Raw genomic sequence first — 13296 nt, forward strand, 5'->3', positions numbered from 1 at the left:
TGCATAGGGAATTGGTGATTTTGCCATTGTTTGACAGGCGTGAAGCATCTCAGGAGAAGGAGGTGGGATCCCACGATCATTGTGAGTATCCCTGTCTGACATGATAGAAGCAGCAGAGGCTGCACCACTGAGACCATGCCACAGAGAAGAAGAGAAAAAAGTTATAGCCCATACCAAAATAATATTTAAAAAAACTGAATCATCGCATAGACATTATCTTTAGTATATTTTCAGGGAGTGTTCTGGCTAGTATGAACCAAATGGGCCACATGGATCTGGCCTTCGGGGTGCATCCTGGGGACCCAGGACAGGTACCTTGGATCACTGTGGCATTGAAGCCACTGCTGTATATGCTGTGGGAATGTCTGTATTATTCTGGCAAACCTGTGACTGATATTTTAAGTTATTATTATTATAAATTTTACCGGACAATGAACTTCCTTTATTTGTGTAAACAGCATCCAGCCATGAAAGGAAGATTATGCACAGTTGAATAATTCAGGTACTGTGATATGGAGTTAGTTTACATTGGTCAAATAACCTCTCAATGGGGCATATATGATTAGTATCGGGGCTTATCAAAGAAGATATTGATAGATGATCATGATGCCGCAGGGGGATGATCAGTAAGACTTTCTATCATAAATTAACAAGGAAGTTTGGAAAGCTCAGATTAAAAAAAAAACACAAAACAAAACCAATAAACCCCCCATAGATCCAGGAATGGATTTGGAGCTAAATCCCAGCTCCAACTTAAGAACAATTAGTTCTTACATCATGGCCCTGCTTAATACTCGCCGTCAAGAAGGGACCACAGAAGATATGCATGTTATATAGCAAAATGCGGCGAGGAAATTAGATGATGCCCAACTATGAGATAAAATAGCTTAAGGGGTCTTAGAGGCTTGTTTCCAAACAAGCAGCCATCTCAGTGAGATGTCAACCAAGTACATATGGAAGAAGCATGCCATCGTTAATCATCAAAAGACTGTAGATCATATACTCTGAAGTCAAAAGAGGGAATAGTGTCAGAGTCCCAACTGTGAGAATCCTCTTTGCAGAAGACTATGAATGACAAGGGAGCCCAACACATTTGTTGGAACAGCATAGGAATAAGCCTCTGGTGATCTTCCTCTATCCATACCAGAGGGATGGGAGGAACGTGGTTACTACACAGAGGGAGTTGGAGAGATGACAATAGGAGGTCAAAGATAAATCTGACTTAAACAGTGAAAACTGTCCATTGATCCCCCCTCTGATGCACACCTTTTCTGTATTTTTGTTTGTTCGTCTTGGGGTTTCTCTCAGATGTGTTGCATCATTGGAGGTCATACCCTCTTGAATTTGTGGGTTGAGGGGTGTACAGAGGGGTGGGGCAGTGGGATAACATTTCAAGGAGTCCAGGAAGGAAAAGACTGTTTGGAAACTGACTGTGGTAGCAGTTGCACAATATTGCTTGAAATGATTGAAGTATGGAATGATCGGATATTAACTCCCCCAAAATTAAAATATATTGATAATATTAAATATTTTTTGTCTTTTTAGATTCTTGAACTGAACATTTATTTATTCAACATTTTTAACAGATTAATCTGATTTTGTATTTTAAATTATGCTAAAAATTAAATGCTTATATCACAGTACGTATATTGTGAATGCTGATCACTGATTTTCTTTTGTTTTCCTCAGCTATGAACTGCATTGAAAGGAATTAAGATTATCAATGATCACATTCACAATGTACATACTATGAACAGCATTGCTTTAAATTAATAGTGATAGAAGAGTATTAATAATATCATTACGCATTTCTATTTCAAGGAATTATCCTAATAGAAAGATCTTCCTTTAACTTTTTATTGTAATTTTGGTGAAAATGTACACAGGAAATTTGTGTTATTAACCGTAAGATTTTTGGTAAAGTGCCTTTGGGTGGAAAATACTTATTTTCAATGTTAGCATCAAAATTTCATTCCTTAAAAGATATAGATCTGACATTTTGTTAAATATCTACATTTAAGTTTTAGTGTTCTTTTTATTTTATTTTTTACAGATGACCTTGAAAAATATTCGGAAATAATCAAGAGGTCCAAAGCAATTGAAATGATCTTCACGCTCTACCCTCCTCTGGGTGCCCAGGTGAAAAAAAATACACAAATTAAATCAACTTGGCTAAGACCCATAGTAAATGGGGAAGAAGGATATAAATATATAGGTAAGATGTTGAAGTTTAATGTTACTTATAATAAAAATGACAGGATTCTTAAAGCTATTTCATTCATATTTATCGCTTAAAAACTGTGGTGACACAGTGGATCTTTATAATTATTTCCCATTTCTGAGGAATTAACCTACAATTTTTTAAAAAATTGATCATTTTTCAATTTGGTGCTTCTGCTAGAGTATAAATTTAAGATAATTGGTTTGTGTAATCCTCTATGTATAGTGTCTAATAAAGTGCCTTCCAAATAGAATTAGGATTCAATAAACCCAAATTGAATGAATGTTGTTGACACAGTCCCAACTATTAGTGTATACCTCCCATAAATGTAAAAGAACCTGGAGTTTCAAGTTTTAACACTAAAATAAACTTTCCCCTACAGACATAGCTCTATTTAGAAATAAAAACACACCATTTATATCCTATTAGAAGTGATACATGGTACAAAATATATTGCAAGATCCAATGTTATAACATGTCACGTAGTATGGGCTTTTATTAAACAATATTTTATGTTGTATATATTTAATAAAATATTTGGGGGCTTTGATTTACATATGTGAAAATGATTATACTTTACATATAAGGCTTGAAAATATTACATATGTATATATCCCTAGTGAGGAGTCCCTGGATAGCACAAATGGCTAAGAACTAACTTAAGAACTTCAAGGTTGGTGGTTTGAACCCAATCAAAAGTACCTTAGAAGACAGGTCTGGTGATATTTATCCTGAGATATAGCTTTGAAAATTCCATGGGCAAGCAAATGTACTGTGTGCATGCATTTGGTATTACACTGGATTATAATCTACTGAATGACAATTAACAAGCAAGTTGGTTCACGATCCTTTGTTGATATCATTGCAAGAATCGGTACTTATTATGACTTTATCAATTCTTAAAATTCATTTAATAGAAAACATAGTGTTCTTTATATATTACTTCTTTCACTCAGCTCTGAAATTCATCAATGTCTATTCCTTCAACTTCAGGTACAATTGGTTTAGTTCAGGTTTGGCACTATTGTGACATTCTTTCGTATGCCTTTTGTTAGATTTTCAATTCCATTTCTCCATGAGCTGCTATGATGCCCCGTAGTATTATTTATCTTGGATGTGTACCCAACAATGAAGATGCTTTGTTATAGAGTAAGCAGGGTTTGGACTTAGTAGCTACAGTCAAATTATTATCAAAGTGGTTTCATGCCGAGTGTGGATACATTCTAAAATGTATCCAGAATTATGTTTGAAGGCATCTATATGATAAATTGGAATGCTATTCTGATTTTTACACACTCAGCATCATTTGATATTATAAATGTTATATTTTCATTATTTCCATGGTGTGTGTATAGCAGGAACCCCTGGTGGTGCAGTGGTTACTCACTGGGCTATGAATAACACAGTCTGCAGTTTGAAACTCCCGGCTGCAGTGCAGTCAGGGGTCTGTACTCCTGTAAATAGTGACAGTCTCAGAAATTCATGGGGGAGGTCACTATGAGTGGCCATCCACTTGACAGCAGTGAGTTTTTCGGAGTGTGTCTAATGGTATCTAAAAAATAATTGCTGATGTCAGATGGATCTTGGCTGAAAGTAGAGAATGCCAGAAATGTTGGATTGACCACGCCAAGCTTTTCAACTGTGTGGATAACCAAAACACAAAACACACACACACAAAAACTACTGATCGCTTTGAGAAGACTGGGAATTCCAGCACACTTCATTGTATTCCTGGGAAACTTGTACATGGATCAAGGAGCAGTCGTGGAAGCAGAAGAAGAGCATACTGCATGTTGTAAAGTTTGGAGAGGTTTGGGACAGGGTTGTTTCCTCTCATCATCCTTTTTCAATCTGTATGCTGAGCAAAGAATTAGAGGAGCTGGCTTATATGTAAAGAAGAACAGGGTATCAGATTTGGCAGAAGGCTTATCATCAACCCGCAATATGCAGACGACACAACCTTGCTCGAGGAAAGTGAGGAGGACTTGGTGTACTTGCTGATGAAGATCAAGGATTTCAGTCTAATACGGATTACAAATCAATATGAAGAAGACCAAAATCCTCACAACTAGATCAATAGGGAACATCGTTACACATAGAAAATAAAGTGATGTTGTCAAGAATTTTCTCTTGCTTAGATCCACAACCAATGCTCATGGAAGAAAAACATAAGAGATCAACATGCATTGCCTTACGTAAATCTTTCACAAGACCCCTTTAGAGTGTTGAAAAGCACGGATGTTATTAGAATGTACCTGACCCAAGCCATGGTATTTTCAATTGCCTCATAAGCCTGTAAAAATTGGACATTGAATAAGAAAGAGTGAAAAAGAATTGATGTGTTTGAACATTGATGCTAAAGAAGGCTATTGAACTATCATGGGCTGCTAAAAGGAAAACTTGATCGGTCTTGAAGGAAGTGTGAGGAGAGTGCTCCTTAGAGACAAAGCTTGCAAGACTTTGTCTTACATACTTTGGACATGTTGTCAGGAGAGCCTAGTCCCTGGGGAGAGACAAAGTAGAGGGGAACAAGAAAGAGGGGGGACCTCAAGGAGATACGGTGACTGCAGCAATAGGCTCAAACATAGAAACAAAACCGAGGATGGTGTAGGACCAGGAATTTCTTTATTCTATTGTGCATAAGGTCACTCTGAGTTGCAACCAATTAAGTGGGACCTAACCACCACCAAAACAGCAAATTTTAGATGACTTTTTGAGACAGAGTGAACATAGCGTGCATTTCAGACTAAATTGGGAGTCACATCCCTACTCCAACATGTATGTTGGAGTCAGAATCATTGCACCTGTGAAGGTTACCCTCCTCAGGATTAAGATTTTTAATAAAAATGAGAAAACTGGATAAGGATTAACATGAATTCCATCTTTGCTGAGTGGTGTGTTATAAAGATGGGTACGGAAGAAAGAGATGCACAGAGAAGATGGCATGTGAGGACGTGTCAACAAGTATAGAGATGCCCATGGCTGCTGGCAGATACTGGAAGCTAGGACAGTGGTTCACGAAGAACTGGATGCTATCAAGATCATGATTTGGATGTACATAGTGAGGTGTTGTTCTTGTTATAGTGGCAAGAAACAGTGAGATTAACTAATGTTGAACATACAACATAATCAACTTGAGAAGGGCATACACTATGTAGCTCACAACCTTTTTAAGGTAGAGAATATTTCCAAGAAAAGTTTCTCAGAAATTTCTCAGAAAAAATGTTCTGGTTCCATGGTGGTCTATTTAGTACGCTTAGCCAACATCATAATTCAAAGGTATAACTTCTTCATTCTTCCTTAATATATTAGAGTTGCAAATCCATTGAATAAGTAATTTGCAAATACTTTCTTCCATTCTTTTTGGATCATAATTCTATCATTTGGAGGGCAACACTTTTAAATATTGATGAATTTCAGAAGAATCCATTTAGTACATTCAAATACAAATCAACAATAAAGTACAATGCTGCCTGTGATAAGCTGTGTGGGGACATCAAGCATGCCATTTTTGAAGAAATCAAACTGTTGCTAGAAGCCAGAAAATAAAGAAAAGATCGAAGTGGATGTTCAAGGAAGCTTTGATATTTTCTCTTTATCAAAGAGGAGCTAAGTGATTGGAATAAATGATGAATTCAAAAAGCTGCATAGAAAATTCCAAAGGCCAGCTCGAGAAGACAGAAACAAACATTATAATGAAATGTGCAAAGACCTGGAATTAGGAAACCAAAAGGGAAGAACTTGCTGAGCAAAGTTTAAGCTGATATAATTCAGGGGGGAAACGCAACCCCCTAGTAGCAATATTGAAAGACGTTATGGGCAAAATATTGAATAATGCAGAAAGCATCCAAAGAAGATGGGAAAGAATACAGAGTCACTGTACAAAATAAAAACAACCCAACTATTTAACATTCCACCATTTCAGGAAAGAGTGTCTGAGCAAGATCCCATGATGCTTAAGGAAGAAATTAAAGCTGCGCCGGAAGCATTAGCCAAAAGCAATGCTTCAGGGTTTGATGAAATACCAATCAAAATGTTTCAAAACGCTGATGAATCACTGGAAGTCGTCACTCTTCTATACCAGGAAATTTGACCAACTGACTGGAAGGGATCTATATTTGTACACATTCCAAATAAAGGCAACGAAAGTGCATGTTCAAACTATAGAACTGCATCACTGATAGGACATGCCAATAAAACTTTGCTGAAGGTCATCTAAAAGCAGTTGCAGAGTACACTGGCAGAGAGTTGTCATGGTTCAGGGCTAATTCAGATGATATGGAGAAAGGGTTATCACTCCTGGTATCAGATGGATAGTGGCTGAAAGCAGAGATTACCAGATAGATGTTTACTTGTGCTTTATTGACTACCCAAGGCATTAGACTTTGTAGATCATTATGAGATATGGGTAGCCTTGAGAAAAGTGAGAATTCCAGAACACTTCATTGTGCTCATGTGGAACTTGAACGTGAATCAGGAAGCAGCTGCGTGAAAGGAACAAGGGAATGAAGACAGGTGTGCGACATAGGCATTCCATTTGTATTCTGAGCAAATAACGGTGTTTATTTATATAAAGAAGAATGATGCATCAACATGGGAGGGAAACTGTTAACAACCAGCAAAATGCATATGACACTACTTCAATTACTAAAATTGAGGAGCATTTGAAGAACTTGCTGTTGATTAACAATGTTTTCAGTCTTCAGTATGGATTATCACTCAATGCAAAGAAGACCAAAATAGTAACAACTGGACAGATAGTTAGGTGACATCTTGATAAATGTGGCACAAGTTGAAGCTGTCAAAGATTTATTTATTTACTTGTTTAATTTAGGGGTTTTGTTGGGGTTTTTTTTTGCTGTCAATGATTTTGTTTTACTTGGCTAAAAATTCAATTTTCTTGGAAGTAGCAGTAATCTACAGACATTTTGCATTAGGCAGACCTGCTTGCACAAGACCTCTTTAGAACATTTCAAAGTGTGCCCTCTCAAGACTAATTTGTGCCCAATTCAAGCCATATTATTTTCCATTGCCTCATATACACATGGAAGTTGGACATTTAATAAGGGAGACTGAAAAAGCAATCAAGGCGTTGGAATTGTGGTTCTGGAGAAGAATATTGAAAGTGCCATCAACTGCTGAGGTCAAACTGATTTGTCTTGAAAGAAGGATGGCCACAGTGCTCCTTAGACGCAAGCATGGTGTGACTTCATTTTCTATATTTTGTACATACTGTCAGAAGAGACTAGTCCCTGGAGAAGGACATCATGTTTAGTTAAGTAGAAGGGAAGCAAAGGAGAGAAAGGCCATCAATGGGAGATTGACACCATGGCGCAATTATAGACTCAGCCATGGGAATAATTGTAAGGATGGAGCAGGCTCAAGTAGTGCTTTCTGTGGGTGTGTATATGGTCAAGATGTGTTGGAACTTACTTGATGGAAACGAATAACAACATGAATCAATATTAACCATCAAGAATTCCATTGATTACCAGTTTATTTTGTGACTCATGCATTTGCTTCATGACCCAGGAATTTGGGATTAACACTTAACAATGAAAGTTTTCTTTGAGATGGTTTATAGTTTTGCATGCATATTTAGATCTATGACATGCTTTGAGTTAATTTTGCCTGTTGATATAGATGAAGTTCCTTTTATTTTGCATGTTTATATTCAAATATTTCAATATTCTACCGCTGAGGATATTTTCTTCTTTAAATTGATTTATTTTCATCCCTCAATAGACCAAAGAACAGATTCATATAGTAAATAAGCACATTGAATGATGCTTATCATCAATAATTAATTAATCATTAATTAGAATTATAATAATTAAAATAATTAATTGATTGTTAATAATTAATGCTTAGGCATTAGGGAATTAACACCCCAATTAGACACAGCTACTCACTTATGGTTATTTTTGTTGGTCAAGGTTTGGTTTTGTTGGTCAATGTTGTTATTTTGTGGTCAAGTCACTTTAGACAAATAACTGCCTTATGGATAATGGAATGAAGCAATTTCTAGTTCTGTGCCAACCTCACAGTTTGTATGTTTGAGTCCATTTGTACCATCATTGGGTCCACCGTCTCTTTGAGAATCTGCCTCTTTTTAGCTGAACCTCTACTTATGCAAGTGGGAAATCTTTCCCTAGGGATTGGTTTCTCTTAGTAACATTTCCAGACTAAACGCTACAGTCTTGCTATCCTTGCTTTGAAGGAGCATCTGACAGTCGTTCTTTAAAATAGATTTATTCAGTCGTCAGTCAGCTCCTGGGATATGCAGGGAAACAGAATTATTCAAATGGACCATTTTTTCCTGAGTATTTCGTATTCACTGTTCAGATTTTGCATGCACATTAGTCTTCAAAGCAATATCTTTGTTCTTAAACACTATAATGCTGTATTAGTGCACTGATCTTCAGTTTCTTGTCTCGTGTTTCCATGTGTGTTGTTTGCGGAGAAAGCAAGTCAAGCTCCTTGAAAATGTCAGTCTTTCCCATTTGTCATGATGTTACCCAGTGGTCCACTCGTGAGAGTGTTGGTCTTCTTTATGTTGAGTTGTAATCTATACTGAAGACTGCACTCCTCGATCTTCTTCAGTGAGTGCTTAAATCCTGCTCACTTTCAACAGTTGTGTCATCTACACATCACAGATTGTTAATAAACCTTCTACAATTTTGATACGGCCATCTTCACATAAGCCAGCCTCTCTGATTATTTGAATCAAGACAACATTAGTAATATTCAACCCTGATGCACATCTTTCCTTACTTTAAACCATTCTGTATTCCTGATTCTATTCAAATAACTACCTCTTAATCCATGGACAGGTGCTGTATGAGTAAAATTGACTATTTGGGGATTTCCATGTTTTCAAAGTTATTCATAGTTTGTAATGGTTCACACATTCAAATACCTTGCCATAGTCAATAAACACACAAAAACATCTTTATGGTATTTTCTTCTTTCAGCCAAGATCCATCTGATCAGCAATGAGATCCCTTGCTCCACATCCTCTTCTGACTCAAGCCTGAATTTCTAGCAGTTCCCTGTTAAGGTACTGCAGCAATGGTTGTTGGCTTATCTTCAGCACAATTTGACTTGCATGCAATGTAATGATATTTTTCTATAATTTGCATATTTTGTTGGGTAACCTTTCTTTGCATTGGGTACAGATGCAGATGTCAGTGGGCCAGGTTGCTCTTTTCCAAATTTTCTTGGCATAGACAAGCATCTTCCTGTGTTCTCTCAGGTCATTGCAACATTTCAATTGGTCTTCTCTCAATTCCTAGATCCTTGTTTATAGCTAATGCCTTATATGCACCTAGGACTTCTTCCTCCAGTAGTTTTTTATATACCTCTTGAAATGGTTGCATATTGGCTAGTTCTTTTGGGTATAGTGACTTGGTGTATTCCCTCAATTGTCTTTTGGTATTTTCTACATTGTTCAAATAAGGTGTCAGAAGTGTTTGAAATTTGCTCTTAATGGTTGAGTAACTTGGACAAATAGAAGAAATGATGTAGTAAGAGACAACAGAGCATTTCATAGTGCAGCCTCAGAAGACCAAGTAACATATTATAATGAAATGTACAAAATATCGTTTTTTTCCCTTTAATCATTTAATCATTTTATTGAGGGTTCTCACAGCTCCTTAAACAATCCATATATTTCCATCATCATTTTCAAAGCATATCCTTTTTCTTGATTCCTTGGTTTCAGTTTTGCTTTTCTCTCCTCCTTCCCACCCATGTGAACCCTAGAAAAATTATTGTTATTTTTGTATCTTACACCATCTGTCTTCCTTCAACCACCTTTCTGTTGTTCAGGCCCCCGTGAGGTGGTGGTGGTGTTATACAGTAATCATTGTGATCAGTGGCCCCATTCCCCCCCTTCTCCCACCACATTTCCCTTACCCTCCTGGTTTCACTACTCCCATCACTGCTCCTTAGGGGTTTATCTGGCCTGGATTTCGTGTGGTGAGAGCTCTTTGCTGTACATGCTCCCATCTCGCCAGATTTATAAAGTAGAACTGGGTGTGATAGTAGGGGAGGTGAGGGAGGAATCATCAAAGAACTAGAGGAATGTTGCATGTTTCATAGGTACTATACTGCACCCTGGCTAACCTTTCCTTCCTTGTAAGCCTTCTGTGAGGGGACGTCTAGTTATCTACAGAGAGGCCTTGGTCTCCATTCCAACCCCCTTATTCAAATAAATAAGAATTTTTTGTTTTGGATCTTCTGATGCCTGATACCTGATCCTATGGTCACCTCATGATCTCACAGGTTGGTATGCTTCTTTCATGTGGGCTTTGTTGCTTTCCTGCTAGATGGCCACTTGTTTAACTTAAACTGAAATAACAAAAGAAAGCATTCATGCATTGAGTCGCAATAGTGAAATATATAAATCCAACAAATCCAAACTGTTAGACTATTTATATTTAAAAACAAGTATTTTAGCACTTACAAGAATCACAGATTTAATGCGATTTTATTTAAGTGGTGAATTTAAAGTTGTAATTAAGTGTGTAGCTCTGTGTTCTATAGAAAGAATAGGAAGCCAGGAAGGGGAAAGAAAATTATAAAAAGAAATATTTTAAGTTCCAGGCTTTATGTTCTATAAAATCTAGTTTTTCTTTGAATTTTCCCATTTGAAATTAAGCAGAATGAGACCCATGTAATTTTATGGATTTGTATTTTGTGGGTAAAAACTGAATGCTGGATTTAAATAAAGATAAAAGAAAGGAAATATGCAAGGAGGATTATGTCATAAGTTTAAATAAGCTGCCTTCTGCGCTCTTAAAGGGTGACCTGTTTTGTCTTTTGCTTTGGGCAAGTGAGCAGGTCCTCACTTTTTGTTTTAATTACACCTGTTATTAAATTGACTGACAAGACTGTTACGGCATTTTTCCTGAAAAAGATTAGTCGATTACAAAAGTGCTTTCTGAAACCCAGTAACTCCTCAACTCTAAACATTTTAAGGAAGACAATTTTGAGAATTTATTTTGTGTTCCAACATTAATACTTAGAAAGTAATGCCCTCAATGTAGGCATTCCTGTTTATTAATTACACTTTGTAAATTCAGATAATCAGCAAGAACTATTAATTAATAGAGTCACCAAATACTCTACAAATAGTAAAGATTTTGAGCAAAGTATTTAGCATTAAAATTATGCATGCTCTAACAATATTCAATATAACCATACTTTTATATCAGATAATTCTAGCACATTGATCTGAATATATTTAACATTCTGTGTAAATTATACTTTCAGAAAGCTTAAAAATACACAATTTATTTATTAGGAATCATAATTCTATAATATTAGACTGTAGTGAATTGTAAAACAAAACAAAAACAATTATTTACATTTTTTTACAAAGACATATCTTGTCAAACTTACTTCCAGAAAGCTTATTTTGGATATCAGTCTATTAACATGTTAACAGGTCTTCATGTCTGTTTCCTTTTGAGTTGTCTCTCGAATGCCACACTGGCCCACCAGTCTGTCACAAACACGGTGAACTTCTTTCTCTCCTTCATTAAGTTTGGTGACCTGGCTTAATTTTACTTCAGAGCTGAGATTGTATTAAAGGACATCTTCATCCTAAAACACTGGGAATTCTAATGGGAATTCCTTGAAGGTATAGGTTAGCCATTATCAGTCAAGAGAAATCATATAGGGAATACAAATGAGTGATTAAATTACTTTATCAAGCCAATGGTTCATTCTTAACTGAAATCATATTATTGTATTAATGTAAGGATTCTAATTAGGTCAGGGCCTGGGTAATGAGCAAAGACCTCTAGTTCTTCTATGTCTTTGTCATTTATCATTTCCAGCCCTTCATATAAATTTTACTTACTCTTGTAGCTTATGGTTATTTAAGTCATGTAATTAATATTGAAGCTTTAGTCCCTGGCCTAATAACTGTTGTGCTACTTTTTAGAAAAGTACAATGAATGTTTCTTGCCATTCAATTGATTCTTCTGCTTTTAGGCAAGACCTGGCTTATATTAACAAAATGAGAATTTAACAAGCCCATTGTCAAAGACTCCCAGAAATCACACAGTTGTCCTTGACAGTCAAGCCTGAGTTTGAAAGCTGTTCTTTCTCAAAATTGTTCTCCTTGAAACATGAGACATTTTCTATGGTGTTGTACTCTTCACAAAGTGAAGGCTGTATACTTACAGATCATAAATATTTTCTGTTTTCCAAAATAGGTCCTTTTAAAACATTGTTCCTCATAGACCTTCTGTCTAATCCTTGACGTCTTTTGGTGTTTTTCTCTCAACACTTTCTAAATGTTCCCATTTCTTCTAACTGATATCACTCAGAAGACATTTATGACATGCGCATGCTTTGTTGTAAATATAGACATAGTTATTACATGTTCTGATTATACTACTCAACTTCATTCCAGCCTATATTATACACAATACAGAATTTATTTGGATTCATATTTACAATTTCTAATTTATTTTAAGTGACCTTATTTTCAATGTAACCATTGCTACTTAAATTTGTTACCTTGACTAGTCTTAATTTTTCTTCACTGATTTAGAATGTAGACCTGTGTCATTCTTGCCAGAACTAAGCTGAGTTTTAAGCATGTGTTTTTTTTTTTGGGGGGGGTTTAGTTTTTGGGCAGGATTCATTATGATAAAATTAAAAACTCAAATTCTTATTTGAAAGGAGCTCTTGAGATAAAATATATAGATATTTTGTGTAAATATCTACATAATAATAGAAGATGATATATTAAAATTTAGATATAGTTAAATACGTGATATCTAAGTTCAATGTCATATTTGACCTATGGAGTATCTGCTTTTAGAGGGAGTTAATGTAGTTATTTAAAATGATATTGTATACCCCGTAAGATTTGAACATTTGTTTGGCTATACCTGGTCATTACCCATTTCATTACACACATTTACTGCCAATGCCTTCCACTTTCATTTTGCCTAATGTCCTTTTGAAATTCTTTGTCAATAATGAGTGATATAAATTATTTTAATACAAGTGAATTTGCTTCTGGGAAAGCTGTTTAAAATTTTTTAATTCTTCTT

The 13296-nt window shown here is 35.8% G+C and overlaps 1 protein-coding gene across 1 annotated transcript in view; it reads left to right on the top strand.

Annotated features, from left to right (window-relative positions):
• IQCM (IQ motif containing M) overlaps nucleotides 1-13296 on the top strand; it is a 473119-nt gene that overhangs the window by 349846 nt on the left and 109977 nt on the right. The window contains exon 15 of the mRNA XM_075543525.1: nucleotides 2054-2215. Within this exon, the coding sequence (XP_075399640.1) occupies nucleotides 2054-2215 (162 nt within the window). The remainder of the gene's footprint in view (nucleotides 1-2053; nucleotides 2216-13296) is intronic.

This window comes from Tenrec ecaudatus, chromosome 3 (genome assembly GCF_050624435.1).
Source record: "Tenrec ecaudatus isolate mTenEca1 chromosome 3, mTenEca1.hap1, whole genome shotgun sequence".
Taxonomy (NCBI): Eukaryota; Metazoa; Chordata; class Mammalia; order Afrosoricida; family Tenrecidae; genus Tenrec; species Tenrec ecaudatus.